General features: G+C 44.8%; 2 protein-coding genes across 7 annotated transcripts in view; one reads left to right on the top strand and one right to left on the bottom strand.

Moving 5' to 3' along the window:
• Nucleotides 1-13,747, bottom strand: part of ANKFY1 (ankyrin repeat and FYVE domain containing 1) — a 50,171-nt gene extending 36,424 nt beyond the window's left edge. The window contains exons 1-2 of the mRNA XM_082201191.1: nt 13,699-13,747; nt 3,383-3,575 (exon numbers count right to left, since the gene is read on the bottom strand). Of these exons, the coding sequence (XP_082057317.1) occupies nt 3,383-3,575; nt 13,699-13,708 (203 nt within the window). The 5' untranslated portion in view covers nt 13,709-13,747. The remainder of the gene's footprint in view (nt 1-3,382; nt 3,576-13,698) is intronic.
• LOC309519967 (RNA-binding motif protein, X-linked 2-like) lies at nt 13,692-15,852 on the top strand. 6 transcript variants are annotated; one of them, XM_082201301.1, is made up of 2 exons: nt 13,692-13,751; nt 14,858-15,852. In XM_082201301.1, the coding sequence occupies exons 1-2, from the start codon at nt 13,707-13,709 to the stop codon at nt 15,656-15,658; spliced, it is 846 nt and encodes a 281-aa protein (XP_082057427.1). In that variant the 5' UTR covers nt 13,692-13,706; the 3' UTR covers nt 15,659-15,852. The 6 variants fall into 6 exon arrangements, with proteins under 6 accessions (XP_082057427.1, XP_082057429.1, XP_082057428.1 ...); XM_082201303.1 differs by lacking the exon at nt 13,692-13,751 and adding an exon at nt 13,822-14,148; XM_082201302.1 differs by lacking the exon at nt 13,692-13,751 and adding an exon at nt 13,823-14,148 and having other exon boundaries at nt 14,855-15,852.
• Nucleotides 15,853-19,293: the final 3,441 nt, after the last annotated feature.

Here is a 19,293-nt window from a genome sequence, read left to right as displayed (position 1 = left end):
TGCTGTAGAGCAAAAGTGGGGAGATAAATGAGGTAATTTAACACCGTGCGTCTAATCAGATTTTTTAAAAAAAATTCTTAAGAGGCTAAAAGGATGCTGCCAATTAAACAAGCACCCATTTTTTGTAAAAAAAATATGTATTTAGTAGAAGTAAAAAGAAAAGAAAAACAGAACCGGAAATGGCAAGCACCACCACATAGGAAGGAATGGCACCCCTTAAATAACTGCCACAAATGTTAAGAATAATCTTAGAAAAAAGCTGTGCCTTTTGCTTCAGAAATATTATTTTAATCATATGGAAATTTAAACTCACTGTCAAAGTGATGGGCACTGGCTCACATGGCTTAAAAAAGGCATTAGTGGTTGATACATATACAAAAATGATATTTTAAGAATGAATACATTGATACCATATTGGCCAGAATATAAGCCACACCCAAATATAAGCCACACCTTTAAAATTCAAGGGAGGGAAAGAAAAAAAGACAATACCAAAATATAAGCTGCTCCCTTAAAATTCTGCAGACACTCACACCCGTTCCATTTTACCGTATGTCTGTTTCAGCAGCAATATCGTAAAAGCCAATTTTTGTAAGGTCACAAATTTAAGTCGCACTTTAACTTTTCATGGTCGGAATTTGGAAGAAGAATATATGGCTTATATTCGGGCCAATACGGTAAGTGCACATTGTTATACACTCAAGTCTTCCTGTTTAAGTTGCTGAAATAGAAAACAAAATACAACCAAACAAAACAATCATACCCATAATCTCCAGGTTAGCTTCTATGCATACTGAACACAAATATCCTAACAATATATTATCCATGAGCCCTCGTCAACAATTGTATGATGCTGGGGCTGATGGGAGCTGTAGTCTAAAACATCTGGAGGGCATCAGATTGATGAAGGTTGCAAAATAGACTCTCCTCAGAAACACAACAAATACTCTATGGCATTTATGCAAGCTTCTATGTTATAGCTACAATAATTAATTAAAAACAACAACAATACTAACTTGCATATTATTTCTTCTCAATAAATTGAATGCATTAAATTGATACCCAGTCCAAACCCTATATAGTCTTTATGTAATACATATAATGTAGTGAGACAGGAGGCAAGCTTTCATAGTATTTCCATATCTTTTCTCTTAGTTATGACCGAATATACACCCACCCATGTATTCTACATATATATACACCGTATTTTTCGATCCATAAGACGCACCTGACCATAATACGCACCTAGTTTTTAGAGGAGGAAAGGGGGAAAGCCCCTTTTTTTGAGGATCAGCTCCAAGTTGTTGAGCTTACTTTGCAAAGGGAAAAAATCCTGTTTTTATGGGGTTCAACTCACAGTTCTGCACAGTTCTGCACAGTTCTTTAGGAAAGGAAAGGGAGCAGTTTCTACTGTTTCCAGACATAATCTAATTATCCAGTCACATGTCGCTGGGAAAACAAACAGCCTCCATCTGCAGAACATTCAACAATGGAGGCCGGGGCGAGGGGGTGGGGCCAGAAAAGGAGCCAGTGATCAACCACACATTCCCTCCATAAGACGCACAGACACTTCCCCTTACTTTTTAGGAGGAAAAAAGTGTGTCTTATGGAGCGAAAAATACGGTGTGTGTATATATATATATATATATATATATATATATATATATATATCATAGAATTGTAGAGTTGGAAGGGACCACGAGGATCATCCATCCCAACTCATTGCAGTGCAAGAATATTTTGCGCAACATGGGGTTTGAACCCATGACCCTGAGATTATAAGAGGCTCATGCTCCACCCAATTGAGCTATCCCTCAGGGCAATTAGGGATTAGACCAATTCACAGGTGATGGCTGATAGGTGTATCAAGCAGCATTGGCAGCAACATATTTTTATATATATTTGTACCCCACATTTCTTCTGTCATGGGAGTAATGGAGCATCAAGGTTCAGAGGCAGTCCAGCAATTGAGACTGCTCGCTAGGCCCTGCTTAGGGCCTCTCTGAAGTATTTGCCTGGCCACTTTGTGAAAACCAGATGATGAACTAGATGGCTCTTAAATACGATCCAACAAGGTTCTGTGCATTAAGACGTCTGGTGAGAAAGTGTTTAGGAGCTGAAAATAACTCTTTCTTCGCTAAGTGTTTATCAGAGCTTAGGGAGACCCTCAACTGACAAATGACCATCAACCTGGAGGCTTGAAAGGCTGATCCTGTCTTATGTTTAATCACTGTACTATATTTAAAGTTTTTAAGTGATTTTACCACTACCAGCACCACTACTCCATAATGCAGAACGGTGATCTCGGCATTTCAGCAAACATGAAACACACACAGCTTAGTTCCAAGGAAGAGGTTTGTGAATTAAGAAATTTGGTCTTACACACTAGCTGAAAAGTTATGAGCAACAAGTTATAGGGTGTGTCCCCTTTCTCTTTCCAAAAAACACTGGACACCAAAACAGCGTTAACTTCCAGTTTTGAAGAATAGGAAGTGCTTAGGAAGCAAAGCAAAAGTATATTTGTCCAAGATAAATATTTAACTTCAAACTTCCCAAAAAGAAAAAAAGGAAAAAAGCAAAGTACATTTGTCTGGCTCAGTTTCCCAGCAAAATATGCTGCATTTATGTATTAAGTGAGCAGCAATACTTTAAAGCAACACTGTCTTTGCAAGGGCCATTAACTGCAACTCTCAATCCTCCACAAACACATGCTTGGCCTGGAATCAATTATTTTGACACGAGCAAAAGAGTTTGTTTCTAACTTTACCCTGCAGGAAAACATAGGAAACTCCTTGCTTCCATTCTGTCAAGTTGGAGGATGAGCTTCTGCCTTCTGAAAGATTAGATTAGACTGCATTTCACCCAGTATAAGATCTTGGAACTTTGTTTTTTCCAACGTTCAGAAGCAATCTAATGGCGTCCATGTTACGTGTGTGAACAATATGCCTACATAGGCAAGCATCCCCTAAAGGTGCTTAAACTATTTTGCTTTCCTGTGCTGAATGCATTGTCCCTGCTTTCTTGCAAATGGCAAACATAGTGTAAAATAGCACAAAGAGATAGGAAAAAGAGGCACAGCGTTTCAGAAGAGACTGTACCCGGTAAAAGCTGAAAGGGTGTTGGTGGAAGTGAAGAATTGGTAATGGATGCAAAAAACGGAAAGGAAGTTAAGCTTATTTGTGTACAAATTTACAGCACTTAGGGGTTCCAAAACAAGGCTGAGGCCTAAGTGGGTAATTTGATGAAATCTTTAAAAGGCAGAGTCCGGATTCAAATGTCAGAGTCAAGCCATGGCTTGGCAGATGGGGGTCATAACTTAAGTTCTGCTTGACACAGCAACAGAACCCAGCCCACGGTTCTGTCTTCACCACCAGACGTTTACCTGTATTGCTCCTGCTCATACAACTCTGCTACGATGGCAAGCAGCCGACTGATGAAGGAGTCGCTGGTACTCTCCTTGTTAGACTGAGCGGCCAAGAGAGTGCATTTCCTCTCCGTCTCAGTCAGCTTCTTCTGCAACTTGACATATTCCTGACGGAGAAGCATCAGATGTTTTTCCAGTTTGGCCACCTCTTCTGCAAAGACAACGGAACGAAATTCAAAACATGGGGCAAAAGCCTCCTGGCACCTCACAGAAGCCACTCCATCAGGCTGCAGAGCACAGGGAGAGGAGGGAAGCAGGCCTTTTCCGTCTTCTCTACGAAGAGAAGTGCTACCTTTGGCTCTCCCTCAACTCACACAGCGGCAGTCATTCCAACAGGCTTCATGAACTGCTTCAGTCCCAGCTGACTGTTATAAGATCTGTAAGACTGGTGTCTGGGTTTGCCTCCCTGCCTCTTTACTCGTTCCTCCTCATCCTTTTTTAATCGTGTCACGTCTCTTAGATATTGAGTCTGAAGGGAAGGAATTACTGGTGTTTGTTTTTTGTAAGCTAAAGTGTGGGGTAGTAAAAAAGGTAAAGGGACCCCTGACCATTAGGTCCAGTCATGGCTGACTCTGGGGTTGCAGCGCTCATCTCGCTTTATTGGCCGAGGGAGCCGGCATACAGCTTCTGGGTCATGTGGCCAGCATGACTAAGCCGCTTCTGGTGAACCAGAGCAGCACACGGAAATGCCGTTTACCTTCCCGCCGGAGCGGTACCTATTTATCTACTTGCACTTTGACGTGCTTTCAAACTGCTAGGTTGGCAGGAGCAGGGACCGAGCAACGGGAGCTCACCCCGTCACGGGGATTCGAACCGCCAACCTTCTGATCGGCAAGTCCTAGGCTCTGTGGTTTAACCCACAGCGCCACCCGCATAAATAGCTGAGTAGTGTAGCACATGCTTTGCAACCAAAAGGATCTATGGTCCTATCTATCTCTGCCTCATGTACCAGGCCTGGGAAGACTCTTGGCAGTCCAAGGAGACAGTATTGGCCTAGATGGACCAATTGTCTGGCTCAGTACAAGACAGCTTCAAAGGGACAGAGCCAGCATAGCCAATGCAGTGCCTCCTGGAAGTTGCGGACTCCAACTCCCATGAGCCCCAGCCAGCACAGCAAATGGTCAGGAATGATGAGAATTGTAGTCCAACAACAACTGGAGGGTACCACACTGGATGGTCTATGCCAGGAATAACCAAACTGGGAGATGCCCTCAAGTTTGTCCCTTTGCATGCAGTTCTGTAGGGAATTAGTTTGTGACAAACATTCATTTTTATTCCATCAAACACAGAGGAGCTTTCTGAGAATGCACGCGATTGCACCATTAGTCATTCCCCTGTATGATTGTTCATCAGTACATTCTCTCTGCGGCACCCAATTTTAAAAAGATGCTGGACTATTTTAAAAAAGGTTTTGCGTGTACAAGCCTTGAGATAACAGGTGAGGACAATGACAGGCAAGCATTTCTGAAGATGCAGAGTTCTACAATAGACACGCTGCTAAACATCACAGAGCACTTGAGCACTAAAGCATCAGCAGAGGATCCACCTGCTGCTCCCACAAATAACTACATTTCCAAAAGCAGAAACTTCAGAAAGAACTACAGTATGCAAACGATACTCCTGCCTGGTGTGAAGATTCCTTCCCACCTCGCGCTGGAAATACAAATCTCCACCTCCACCCACCCCCGGTGAAAAGGAACAAGGCCAGCGCAACAAAGAATAGGCACATTTTTGTTGGTGTCAGTCCTTCAGATTCTAAAAATCCCAGAAATGCATTCCCTGAAGTGACCAATCCTAGTCCCTAATTGGACTAAAATCAATTTTAAGAGCTTCACGCTTAAGACATACTTTGACAAAGAGATTTGCTCAAGTCAAAACTTTTGGAATACCTTTTGGAAGTACTGGAACTCTGGCTTGTTGGGACCTCAGGTAAGTTAAGAGCGAAAGGATTTTAAAAAAACTAGCTGCAGCTAAATGGTAGAGCACACACTCTGCATACAAAATCCCCCAATTTTGAGTCCTTAGGTGTTTCTGGTCCACAGCCAGCATCATCCTCAGTCAGCATGGCCAATGGTTAAGGATTTTGGGAAATGCGGTCCAACCTCATTTGGGGACTCAAGGATGGGGAAGGCTGCTCCAAGAACATAGGGGCCCTGCTGGCTCGGACCAGCGATGCATCCGATCCAGCATGACATTCTCACAGTCACAAGCAGGAGATGTGTGGAACAGCAGCCTCCCAGTAATGATCCCCAACAACTGGTATTCAAAGGTATATGAACAATGATACTGGAGGCGATATATAACCACCATGACTAGCAGCCACTGATAGTATTAATCCTCCCCATAAATTTGACTTAACACCATTTTAAAGCCATCTGAGTTGGCAGCCATGCCTTGTGGGAGCGAATTCCATAGTGCAACCATGTGCAGTGAAAAGACACACCTCCTTTTGTCTATCTTGATTCTTCCAGCGTTCAGTTCATTGGACGAGCCTGGGATCTAGTATTATGGGAGACAGAGGGAGAACCTCTCTCTATTCATTTTCTCTATGCCACCCATAACTTCATACAGCTCAGTCATGCTGCCATCGCAATTTGTCCCTAAAGAGACCCAAACAGTTTCCCTGGCATCTCTGGGGATCTCAGGTAGGAAGCCTAAGGAACATCTGGGCTTTTATACTTGATACCCTTCAGAATGAGCAATGATAAAGGAAGTCTGAGGCTACAGGCTGCACTCCAACAACCCTCATAGTGGGGGAGGTGTATGCTAAGTTATTGTATCAATACACTGCATCTGATGACATTAAAGAGGCTTTCTTCATTGATCTTTATGCTGTCAAATCCACCAAGAATGACTAATTGTTTCCATTAAGTACCAGCCAGCAAGATTTGCTAAAAAGCCAGATATGTGGCATTAACTGTGCTTTGATACGCTGCTAGCAAATGCATCAAGGCTTGGCTAAGATCACCATTCACATTTTACACTGGTTGTAGATATAAAGAACTGACATTGCAAAGTAGGTGTACGTTAACAAAGAAATTCTGAATCATCTAACACGATCCTTACGAATCTAGTCCAAGACTCTGGTAGTATACTTATTCCATACCAAGCATTTATTCTTAGAAAGGAGGTTACCAATATTTTAAAGGCAACTGCAATTTTAAAAGTTACACCAGAATTGGTTATACCTGGAAAGGGAACCAGGTGTGCAAGAAAAGCTTGCTGAGCAGTAGAGAACTGTGTGTCATGAGTCCCAAAGAGCCATCATGGAGGGGCTGGTTGGACCGGGGGGGGGGGCGCAGCTGGAGGAGCTGTCTGCAAACGACCCTGGGAAGGGGCCCAGTGGTTTGGAACAGACTGCATCAGGGCCATGAGTGAAAGGAGATGCTCCAATAGTCAGTTATTGATGAGGAGTTGGATCCTGGGCAGGAAGGGGGTGTTCCAGTGGTATAGCCTCCCAGTATGCCACTCTGAACTCTGCACCCACTCCCCAGGGTCTGGTTTGACCAGCCCCTACATGATGTCTCCTTAGATCTCAGGATCCTGTGCAGGTTCCAGCAAGGTATGTTTAACAGTGAAAGGAACTCTACAAAGGATGCACATGGGCAGGGACTCCCTATTCAATACATACTGGTGAGCAGTGACTTCATGCATGGTCCTTAAGCATGCTGGAACAGCTGCCTTCCATATTAACTACTGCACTTGGCCACAATCAAATCATTTAGTTTCATGCTGTTTATTGTGTGTGCATGTTTTAATGAAGTTCAATCTTAATTCTCAGCAACCTTGAAAGGATACATTTCCTGAAAGGCAGAATATGAATAATTGTAACAAACAAAATGAGCCAAGCAAACTCAACCACAACTCTTCCCAGGGGTCCTTCAGTTTGGACTGAAAAAGAGAGAATGAAGTCTTGCAATCTGAATACTGCGACTATATTATCCGGCTATTCTGAGGGTGGTGCTGATAATGCCAAGGTTGCAGGTTCGATCCCTACATGAGACAGCTGCATATTTCTGCATTGCAGGGGGCTGATTCTCAGGGTCCCTTCCAATTCTACAATTCTATATAGAATTTACCTTTCATGGTTAAGAAGGCCAAAAGCTTTACAAGAAAATCACACACCATCACTTTAAGGAAGTGAAGGGTTCCAGTATTGATCAGGGAACTTTCACTGAATAATGCATAGTTAGGCATTGCATGGAATGCTTTCATCTGCAGCAGAGCATTCAGTGTCTCTGGATATATTCAGAGCAGGTTGTGGTTGCTTCTAGTAGAAACCAACTAATTAGCTGGCCAGCAGATAAACCATTTGTTAAAGCAAGTGTTGGGGAACCTTTAGAGCTGTAGACGTTCTTGGACTCCAGCTTCCATATGCCCAGCCAGTATGGCCAATGGTCAGGGATTGGTAGCTACCAAGTTGGAGAAGGCTGGTCTAAACCATCAGCTTGATTGCAACTATTAAAGGTAAAGGTAAAGGGACCCCTGACCGTTAGGTCCAGGGTTGCGGTGTTCATCTCGCTTTACTAGCCAAGGGAGCCGGTGTACAGCTTCCGGGTCATGTGGCCAGCATGACTAAGCTGCTTCTGGCAAACCAGAGCAGCACACAGAAACACCGTTTACCTTCCTGCCGGAGCAGTACCTATTTATCTACTTGCACTTTGTGCTTTCGAACTGCTAGGTTGGCAGGAGCAGGGACCGAGAAACGGGAGCTCACCCTGTTGCAGGGTTTCAAACCGCCGACCTTCTGATCGGCAAGCCCTAGGTTCTGTCATTTAACCCACAGCGCCACCCACATTTAGGGCAATGCTAAAGTTTATCTCCTTCTATTTGAGGACTTTTGCAAGAGATCTCTAGATGTCCAGATGGGATTTTTCCAACCTGGTTGATATTCAAAGATGACACATACAGCTCTTCAGTGACACAGACTGAGGATGGAATGTTAAAACAACCCCTGTTTAACTTTAAAAAAGCATGTTTTAATGGCTCAATCAACTAAAGAACTGAAGCCTTATTTTGAATATAGCTGGTGCAAATGGCTAGTGTTTTTACCAGAGGACTTATCTCTTCTCAAACACAAGTGGGAATGTCTCTTAACTGCTGTAACATATCTATTATCTAAAAACAGGGAAGTATATGCTTTTTCTTCAGAACTGCTCATTCATGTGCACAGTTATTCATATTCAACCAATTTACTCAATAAACTAAGTAACTTCTTTAAGTGGGCAGCAGTCCAAATTGTTGCACAACAGTGCCTCACAGCTTTTACCATTAAACCAAGTCCTATTTACTTTGGAAAAACTTGCCCACCCACACTTTGTTGTGATTATTTATCTACTACCATTTGCTCACCCAGGGCACAGAGGGCAAACCAACCAAAGACAACCACTTCAGAAATTTGAGGGGAAAGAAATCTTAAAAGCAGGTCTCTTCATTACGAAGATCTGGGTTCTTCCTATTCTCCCAAGAAAACTTTCTGAGAAATGAAACTGTGTGGACGGATCTCTGGCTGTGAGAGGAAGTCAGTAAAATCTGCCAGATCATCACATGTAGGTGTTGCACAATTTTCAGTACTGTTTAAAAAAATCCAAGTCATCTCTGAACATCCCAGGAAAGTGAAATGACTATATGGAAAGCAAATAAAAATTTACTAAACGGATATGCAATCTGTGGCTGTGTTTGCATGTCACAGTAAATCAGAAACCATTTGCATTCCACAGGAGCACAGAAGAAACACACCACATTCCTTGGCTCAGCATTACATCCAAACTAAGATAATAAACCAAGGATTGTTCTTGGGTAACCAATCATGGTTTGAGCAAAACAAACCATGAACCTGGGTGAAATGCTAAGCCAAGGTTCGAGTTTGTTTCCTCCACAACACTGCTAGCAGGGAGGAGCTAAGCAAACCAGATAAGGGTGCTCATTTTTAAACAATTTGATAGCCCATTCTGATCAAAAGCTTGTCCTCTACATTATCAACAAAAATTAGTCCTACCATTGGTTATTATATACATCTGTCATTATTTCAGCTGCAAAGTGTAGTTACAGTTAGGGGGGTATCCTGCCTAAGGTTGAAAGAGGAATCATGGCCTAAGGAGAATTAAAAAGTGAATTTTCTTAGATCAACCTTAGCCAATCTGGAACTCTTTGGAGGTTTTGGGAGGCAGCTCCCATTCGTTCCAATTGGCAAAGCTGTTGGCAAGGGCTGCCTTGGATCCAGACAATAACTCTGAAGCCACTTTATAGCACAGGCGAAGAACTGCTGGCCTGTTGGCCAGATCCAGTCCATGGTATATTCCCATCTGACCCCCCTGCTTATCCTCAGATCCACTGCTCCTCAATCCCACCCTGCATTCCTTGCAGCCTCCCACCCTGATGAAAAGGCAATGGGTGGGGGAAGCACTGCCTGTTGGGAGGACAGAAGGAGAGGGGCAGGTGACCCATGCTCCATTCCTCAAAGCGACAACAAAAACAAAAGCATGTGGGTGGGCTCTTGTTTTTCCACATTTCTGAAATTTCCCTTTTATCTTGAATAGAGCAGAAGTGCACAAGGGCAACAGATCTGGGCTAATAAAAAATTGGCCTCTTTTCTCTTTTAGAATGTAATAAAAACAATAATGTTCTTGGATATGCAATTGAACAGCTCGATCCTAAAGAAATGGTCATTCATTGATTGAGGTGAGACTAGCATTTAGGTATGGGTGCAATCTTATGGTCACTTACTTGGCAGCTAGTAAAGGTAAAGGTACCCCTGACCATTAGGTCCAGTCGTGACCACTCTGGGGTTGCAGTGCTCATCTTGCTCTATGGGCCGAGGGAGCCGGCGTACAGCTTCCGGGTCATGTGGCCAGCATGACTAAGCCACTTCTGGTGAACCAGAGCAGCACACGGAAACGCCGTTTACCTTCCCGCCAGAGTGGTACCTATTTATCTACTTGCACTTTGACCTGCTTTCGAACTGCTAGGTTGGCAGGAGGAGGGACCGAGCAACAGGAGCTCACCCTGTCACAGGGATTCGAACCACCGACCTTCTGATCAGCAAGTCCTAGGCTCTGTGGTTTAACCCACAGCACCACCTGCATCCTTTACTTGGCAGCTAGTCCTTTCTAAATCTAATGCCACAATCCTACACACACTAACTAGGGAGAAGTTCCACTGAACTAAATTGGGACTTCATTTCTGTAAATCTACCTTAAACAGGACCCCATGAAAATATGATACGGGCTGTAATCTTAAACATATTTACAAAAGAGTACTAGGGGCTGGATTTGTTCAGCACTGCAACCTAGGTTGCTTCATGCAACTCAACACCCTATTCTAAGTGCATTTACTACCAATGAAGACTCACTGATGTCACTGAAACCTTCCACAAATGGAAAGAGCTGGGTCAAAATCCCACATCAGCCATGAAATTAACCAGACGAACTTGAACCTGCCACCTAACCTGCTTCAGAGATTTGCAGGGTGGAAAATAAGAGGTGAGAAGGGATAAGTATGTATGCCACCCGAAGCTCCTTCAAGGAAAAGAAATACAAACCCTCACATACATTTTTGCTAACTTTTTCCAGTAACAAGTATATTCAAGGGTCCTCCCTACCACACACATAAGCCCAATGCTCAAGGAAACATCCTTGAGATGGGTTGTGGGTTTGAGCCACAAATTCAGCAAAAATATTCTTGAATGGGGGGGGCAGGTTTGGACTAGAGGACCCTTGTGGTCCCGTGCAACTCTACCATTCTAGGATCCCTCATCTTCCCGTCTTCCGCAAAAGAAACAACTGAATAAACTTCCCTTTGCTTTTAATTGCTTTTGTTCATATCCCTCACCAAAGGCTAACTTTTTATGGATGCTTTCACAAAATTCCTTAGTCCTTATCTCCTAGTGAAATGAAGTCCACATAGATACAAGTAAACCTAATGCACATTCCTCCCCACTGTTAACCTTGGCTTCAGCCTGCCTCCCCCTCTGCCTCCATCCTCCACACCACCTCTATTGTAAGCTGTTTCAGGCAGAGACCTGTTGTCTTGCTGTAATTCTATAAAGCACCATGGACACGGGCTGTGTTATGCATAACAGAACAAACCTCTTCCAGCAGGAACCTTCCCCTGCCTTGTTTTGCCTCTGTAAAATAGCATGCACACCTAGGACCCTATGGGCCATGACTACTATTACTAAGTAAGTAGATCCCAGCTTTGGGTGGGATCTAGTACCACTTCAGTACTTGGGCAGCCTTCTCTGTGAAGTGCCATACACACTGAGGGTATTGTATAAATAATAACAATGACTGCATTCTCCCTGGGGCAGAGACACGTTACAGAAAAGCAACATGAATACACCGAGAATAATATGGAGGTGATTTTTGTAATCCTTTACAAAAAGTTCAGAAGAGTTACTAAAGTGTCTTAAAGCCGCTGTGCTGTTGTGGGTGTGCAGGAAACAATGTATGCCTTAATTGAAGCTTGGTTAAGGAATACTAAAAAGGGACGCGGGTGGCGCTGTGGGCTAAAGCCTCAGCGCCTAGGGCTTGCCGATCGAAAGGTCGGCGGTTCGAATCCCCGTGGCGGGGTGCGCTCCCGCTGCTCGGTCCCAGCGCCTGCCAACCTAGCAGTTCGAAAGCACCCCCGGGGGCAAGTAGATAAATAGGTACCGCTTACCAGCGGGAAGGTAAACGGCGTTCCGTGTGCGGCTCTGGCTCGCCAGAGCAGCGTTGTCACGCTGGCCACGTGACCCGGAAGTGTCTCCGGACAGCGCTGGCCCCCGGCCAATAAATGTGAGATGGGCGCACAAACCCCAGAGTCTGGCAAGACTGGCCCGTTTGGGCAGGGGTACCTTTACCTTTACCTAAGGAATACTAACAACAGAGGCAACAAGCTGAGTTCTAAGCAGCTGAGATATGGGAAGGGACATAAGCACAGAATTTGCGTTCCATGGCACTTTCCACTGGGTTTTTAGAGAGCTGCTACTGGTAGGCAATACGCAACTAGTGGGAGAGACTGGCAGATCTGCACCATACTTTAAAAACACACCCAGAGCACATTTAAAGCACATATATTTCCCCAAAGAATCCTGGGAACTATAGTTTTATAAGGAAGGGTAGATCTGTGAGGGGTAAACTACAGTTCCCATGATTATTTGGAGGGCGGAGGTTGTGTGCTTTAAGTGTTTGCTGAATGCAGTTTAAATCTATGGTGTGGATTTGCCCACATGTAACTCAGTGGAGCCAACTACACTTTTTCATGTAGAAGGTCCTAGGTTCAATTAAAAGCATTAGGTGCCAGGAGATAGGACAGACAAATGGACACACCATTACCACCAGTCAGTGTAGAAAGACCAATGGGGTGACATGGTATAGGGTAGACTCTTTATGTTCCTAAGTGGGTGGGTGCATGCATGCATACAGGGGTGGAGTGGTGCCACTATGACTCCCCCATTTCAAAGAAACACCTCCTATCTAGGAAGATCGTCTTCCTCTACTTCCACACATAAGCTTCTACTTGACTCACCAAGCAGAAAGAGTTGTTGGAAAAGAGTCTCTCATGCCCCACTGCATACAAACATACAACACCCCACCCAGGGCCAAGTAACACTCACTCCCAGTTGACCTCCTCACAACCCTTGCATTGCCACAGTAGTTCATGCATCGACTTTTGTATGTTTGAAGGCAGGGTTGTGAATTTTTCTATATTTTAGTTTTTCATCCTTTGTAAACTGCTTTGATGTGTGTGTGTTTGCGTGCTTTTTTTTGTTTGCGTGCCTTTTAAAATCAAACGGTCTATAAATTTTATGGCGCCAATAAAACAGACCCTGCGAGTTAGGTCAGGCTGAGGGGCTGTGACCTGTCCCCAAGGTCACTTGGTCGAGTTGGAGGCGTGGGGGGGGGAGGATTTGAACCCAGGTCTCTCCCAAGTCCTGGTCCACATTCTCTCTAACCGCTGCACCACTATGGCCTCGCCTACCTCCCAGGGCTCTTGCGAGGATATAGGACGGGGGTGGGGAGAAGGTCCACCTATCCTGCCTCGATCTCCTCAGGAGGGAATAGAGTTAAAATAAAATACTAACACAAATAAACGAGGCACGCCCAAACACTCCCCCCCCCGCCCTCCAAGCCGGTTTCAATCTCCCCCCCACCCCGCACCAACCCAGCAGCACCAAAAACACTGTTAGCTAAGCGCTCCGCCCCACAGAAAAACCGCCTGAGGGGGGGGGGAAACCCTCCCGCTCCTCAAGGTGCAGCTGGCATTGCCGCCGCCGCCGCCCGCATCGCGCATACCTTCCGCCATGTTGGCCCTGGGCCGCTGCCTCGGAGCTCTCGCGAGATCTGAAGTGAGAGCGGGAGGAGGAGGGGGTCGGGGAGGGAGGGGGAGGAGAGAAAAGGAGGCGGGGCGCGCACGCGCAGTAGCGGCACAGCCTTCCTGTCTGGGCTGAAGTTATGGCCGCTGGCAAGAAGCTGCAGGAGGACCGAATTCGGGTTTCGAAGGAACAGTTCTACACCGCGCGTTCTTTTCCGAGGTCCTCCTTCCCCGCCCCGAGGGCGATGTGCCTCTGAGCACGTGCAGAGTACCACCGCCTCTACCCGGAGAGGAAATTTTGTCTTGCTTTTAAAAGCGAGGCCATGGCAAAAGTGCCTCTCTGAGCATATTTTTTATGTATTTAAGTCAAGGGTGGCGTACGTGGTTCTCCCGCGCCCTCATTTTTAACCTCAACACACCAGCCCTGTGAGGTAGGCCGAGAGACAGGGACTGGCCCAAAGCCACCCAGTGTGAGCTTCCTAGCTGAACTGGGATTTGAACTCTGGCCTTCCAGGCTGTAGACCGACACATCAATCCGTTTTAAATATTGTAAAAAGGTAAAGGGACCCCTGACCATTAGGTCCAGTCGTGACCGACTCTGGGCTTGCGGCGCTCATCTCGTTTTACTGGCCGAGGGAGCTGGCGAACAGCTTCCGGGTCATGTGGCCAGCATGACTAAGCCACTTCTGGAGAACCAGAACAGCGCACGGAAATGCCGTTTACCTTCCCGCCGGAGTGGTACCTATTTATCTACTTGCACTTTGACATGCTTTCGGATTGCTAGGTTGGCAGGATCAGGGACCGAGCAACTGGGTACGGGGATTCGAACCGCCGACCTTCTGATCGGCAAGCCCTAGGCTCTGTGGTTTAACCCACAGCGCCACCCGCGTCCTAAATATTGTGCTTTAATATTAATACAGTATTGTGTTGCAATCTTCCCCGGGGACCTTAGGTTGAGGGGTGTGCAATAAGTAATAAAAAGGAGAAAAGAGAAGACTGCCTTCTGTAAATTAGAACACTTGGCCACTCCACTGCCATAACAGAAGTGTAAATGAATTTGCTACCTAACAGGGCTTTTGAAAGGTCAGTAAATTTTTATGAGTGTTTTAAAAAGATTATTATTTTTTTTTTGCACAGTAGACGAAGAGAACCAGCATGAATCCACTAACCAAAGTGAAGCTGATCAATGAGCTGAATGAGTGTGAGGCACAGCTTGGTGTACAAGATAAGGTCTCCTGGCATGCAGAGTACAGTGACAGTGCCTGGGTGTTTGTGGGTGGTCTTCCCTATGAGCTGACTGAAGGCGACATTCTTTGTGTGTTTTCACAGTATGGGGAAATTGTGAACATAAATCTGGTGCGTGATAAGAAGACAGGAAAATCCAAAGGCTTCTGTTTCATTTGCTATGAAGATCAGAGAAGCACCATTCTTGCGGTTGATAATTTTAATGGAATAAAGATTAAAGGAAGGACAATTCGTGTGGACCATGTGGCTAACTACCGCCCACCGAAAGACTCCGAGGATATTGATGATGTGACAAAAGCTCTCCGAGAAAGAGGATGTGGTGCTAAAACACCTCCAAGTTCACCAGAGTCCCCCAAAGACAGTGAGGTGGTGGTAAAGAAACACAAAAGAGAGAAATGCAAGAAGAAGAAAGAGAAAAGAGAGCACCAAAAACAGGTGAAAGAGGAACAGCTTGCAGACTCTCGTCCTAAAACCAGGATCAAAGTGGAGAAGGAAGACCCAAGGTATGAACGGCATGCCAATGCGAGTCAGCAGACATGGAGTAACACATCTGGGCACAAACATGCAAGCGGGAGTCTAAGTAGGAGCATGCGAGAGTTAGGTCTCCAGACACCCACAGATAGGGACAGGAAAGAAGAGAGGAGAATCTACAGAGACAAGCACAAGAGGGTAGATACTCCCAAAGAAAGGCCCTGAGCAACAGAAAGATGATTTTGGGAGTGATGTGAGAGAAGAGAAGCCCTGCAAGGAGTCGTCTTCAAGCCACCACAGACCTAACATGCAGGGAGCCCTGAATCCTTGGTGGAGTTAATGTTGTGAGCTATTGGCCTTCGTTTTTTAAGTAACTTTGTATTGGTTTTAGAAATAGAATAATAAAATTTGCATATAGACCAAGTCTTCACATGTTGTTGTTTTTTGTGTAAATTAAATTCTGCTTCTCCCTGTCCTGTATGTGGGGCGGGGGGGAGAAAAACATTTCTGTAAACTTGTAAGTTGTGTGTCAATAACAGTAATAGTGATGGAGAAAAGTAAAAATTAGAACAGTAAGTGTTAGAACATTTATCTCCACTCCTTTGTAGTAGTACAAAATCCGGAAGAAAATGGGTTTCTAATGAACACTGCAATCCTTTTATGTACCTGAGAATAAGTCCCACTGAACTCAATGGCGCTTACTCCTGTGTAGGCATATAGACTACACTGCTAATTATGTCTCTTATTACAGACTTGGGCCTCTCTGGCATTTGCCAAAATCCAAAAGCAACACTACAGTAGAACTTTACATTAGGACCAAAGTAAGATCGAAAAGGAGCAAACCCAAGTTCAGAGTTTCAGTGAACTGTGAGGATTGTTAGTCCTCACAGGAAGTATGATGCTGCAACAGCATTTTCAGTTTTCTTAGTGGCCGCCATGGCTACCTAAAACTTGATTGTGCCTAGAGCTGTCTAGATCTTTAATATGTTATCCAATCCTAATATTTTCCAGATTGGGAAGAAGGATTAATAGTAGCATTCTTTGTAGTATCCCATTGAATTCCATTAGCAGTTGCTGTTGACATCTGTCTGACTCAAGAGACGGACAAATGGAATGTGCCTTTGGAGGTCAAACCGCTGTGTTAGCAGCACCGAAGTAACCTCCCTGGGATGCAAGCCAGGGCAGTGCGAACAGAGGTCCTGGGTTGCCCAGATGACAAACCCCACCTCTCAGCCTCACTGATGTGGTCCCAAAGGAAAGCAGAGCAATATGTTCTGGCACCAGCTTGGCAGGAGTTGCCGGAAGGAGGCATACAAAGCACCATGCAACCATCTTAGGAAGTCCACTCCGGATTTCTGCAGGGTTTACTCCTTAGCCTTTTCTTCTGAAGATGTGCAAGATAGTGGAGGTTTAGGATCAGTTTTCCTTCTCCTAGATGGGTTACCTTCCCAGGTTTACAAGCCTCATCTGCCCCTCACTTCTTTCTACAGCACATGCAGAAACAGCCTTCTTTACCATTGGACCCACTATTGGTCTCATTTGTTCAATCCGCCAGAGCATGTATTCACATTTTAGTATTTCAGTAAGGTAAAGGTACCCCTGTCCGTACGGGCCAGTCTTGACAGACTCTAGGGTTGTGCACTCATCTCACTCTAGAGGCCGGGGGCCAGCGCTGTCCGCAGACACTTCCGGGTCACGTGGCCAGCATGACGAAGCTGCTCCGGCGAACCGGCACCAGAGCAGCACACGGAACGCCGTTAGTATTTCAGTACAGTAGAATAATTCCTGCACATACTTCCATAGTAGCCAGTGATGAAAAAGCTTCTCCCAGAAGTTTGCTGTGTACCCCAGCTACATCCAATGCAAAACAGAGAATGAAATGTGCCATGTTTACCCTAAAGTCAGAGTACAAAAAATTATTTACATCCTGCCTGAACTACCCTGGCCCATTGTCATGAATGATGGGAACTGAGGTCCAATATCCGGACAACCACACGTTCTCCACCACTTTTACACTGGTGTGAACTGGCCTGAGACCAGTATAGGGCAGTATACAAATATAGGGCAGTATACAAATTTAATAAAGTATAATAATAATAATAATAACCATCTACCAAAGCCCCATGATTGCCTGTGGAGGACCAGATATCTGACACCAAAATTAAATTTACAGATTCAAGGGATAGGGCTTTTCAGTGGTGACACTCCCTGAGGAAATTTCGACAGGTCTTTAGATACGCTGAACACATTTTCTTGTAGTGCAATACTCAAAATCATAATCCCTGTGGTCTGCATGCATACTTAGGTACTGCTTTTAAAATTATAAATTGAAATGGTCTATATCATTCCTAAGAACTCAGGAAGCCGCCTTATACCGAGCCGATTTAATGGTCCATTTGCTTAGTATTGTTCAAACTGATTGGCTTTCCTGTGTTTCAGACGGGAGTTTTTCCTAGCCTTACCTGGCGATGCCAGGAATTGAACCTAGCATTTTCTGCATGCAAAAGCAGATGCTCTCCCACTGAGCTAAAACCCTCCAAGCTTTTTTTTTACTATTCACACTTTTAGTAAGATAAGCAATGGAAATGTCTTCCTGAAAGACAAGATACAAATGAATTAAAAAAGTCAGGACTGGAAGAGATGTTTTTACTGAACCTTGGATTCAGCTGACATCTTGCCTCCTATGCCCACCAATATACACTTCTTAACAGAGACAGGTCAGCCTTTCCTGCAGTTTGTTCAGTGACCTGTAAACCTCCACAAGGCAAGATAAGCCTTTTAAACAAGCTGGTTAATATCCCAAGAACCGCACTCTTAACAGCCATCTGTATCAGGCCCTGAAGGAAGAATAGGAGAGACATTCCCATTTCTGAATAACTGTTCTAGGGGTGAGGTTGGAAAAAAGAAACCAAGCTTATTTCCAACAAAAGAAAAGAGCATGCAGTTGTCACCTTGCTGGCATCCATCTGTCTCAAACAGTGTGTGTGTGTGTGTGGTGTCAAACTGCTGCATTAGCAGTTTTCCTCCTGGTCACCAACCAACCAATAACAGGAACTCTTCCACAGTAGTCCTTTAAATGGTGTAACAGTGTAAGCACTTTCAATCAACCACAACGCAGATTTAAGCAGACATGTTCAGAACCGAAGAGTAAGTCTAATGCCAGCAGCAGCCAGGACACAACTTGTTATAAAAGCAAGCACAAAATAATGTTGTAACTTCATATAACACAATGATCAATTAGATTTTAGCCTTAAAAGTTTTGACAGCTTCTTCAAAGATGTGGTTTAATTTGTCTGAAGTGGGAAATATCCCCCAGCAACCCCCTCCCAAACCATTCTGAATCCTTTAGAACTGACAAAAGAGTTAGATTCCTGCTCTCTCCTAGCCCCCCTCCCCTGCCCACTTCCAATGGAAAAGTCAAAGCTTTCCCACAATCCAGCTGGGTTCTCTGCTCAGCCCTGCTTCACCCAAGGTGTCAAGAGAAATTCTCCTCCCTCTCAAACTGCCATCACGGCAGTGCAGTTTGTGTTCAAGGGACAAATAAGTGAATGCTTTGTGTGGACGCAAGTTGGGAGACCTTATTATTCCACATCCAGCTGGCCGCCTTTTGGATCACAATAGCTGCCCTAGAAACACTGGGATATTTCCCTTCATATTTTAATTATGGAATAGATGGCCAAAATGTAAGACAACCGCCCCCCCCCCAAAGTCTTACGCAAGCAGAAGAGCACAAATGCTAGCCAGCTGGCTGGCAAGGACTCTCCTCCCCCCACCTCAGCAGGAGCCAAACAATTTTGGTTCTTGTTTGAGCAATTGTCTAAATCCAGCTATTGTGTCTGGGTACTAAACAGCTCAGAAGC

This window comes from Podarcis vaucheri (genome assembly GCF_965113315.1).
Source record: "Podarcis vaucheri genome assembly, chromosome: 15".
In the NCBI taxonomy this organism is placed as follows: Eukaryota; Metazoa; Chordata; class Lepidosauria; order Squamata; family Lacertidae; genus Podarcis; species Podarcis vaucheri.
Note: the sequence above shows the minus strand (reverse complement) of the source record. Positions and strands in the feature narration are given on the sequence as shown.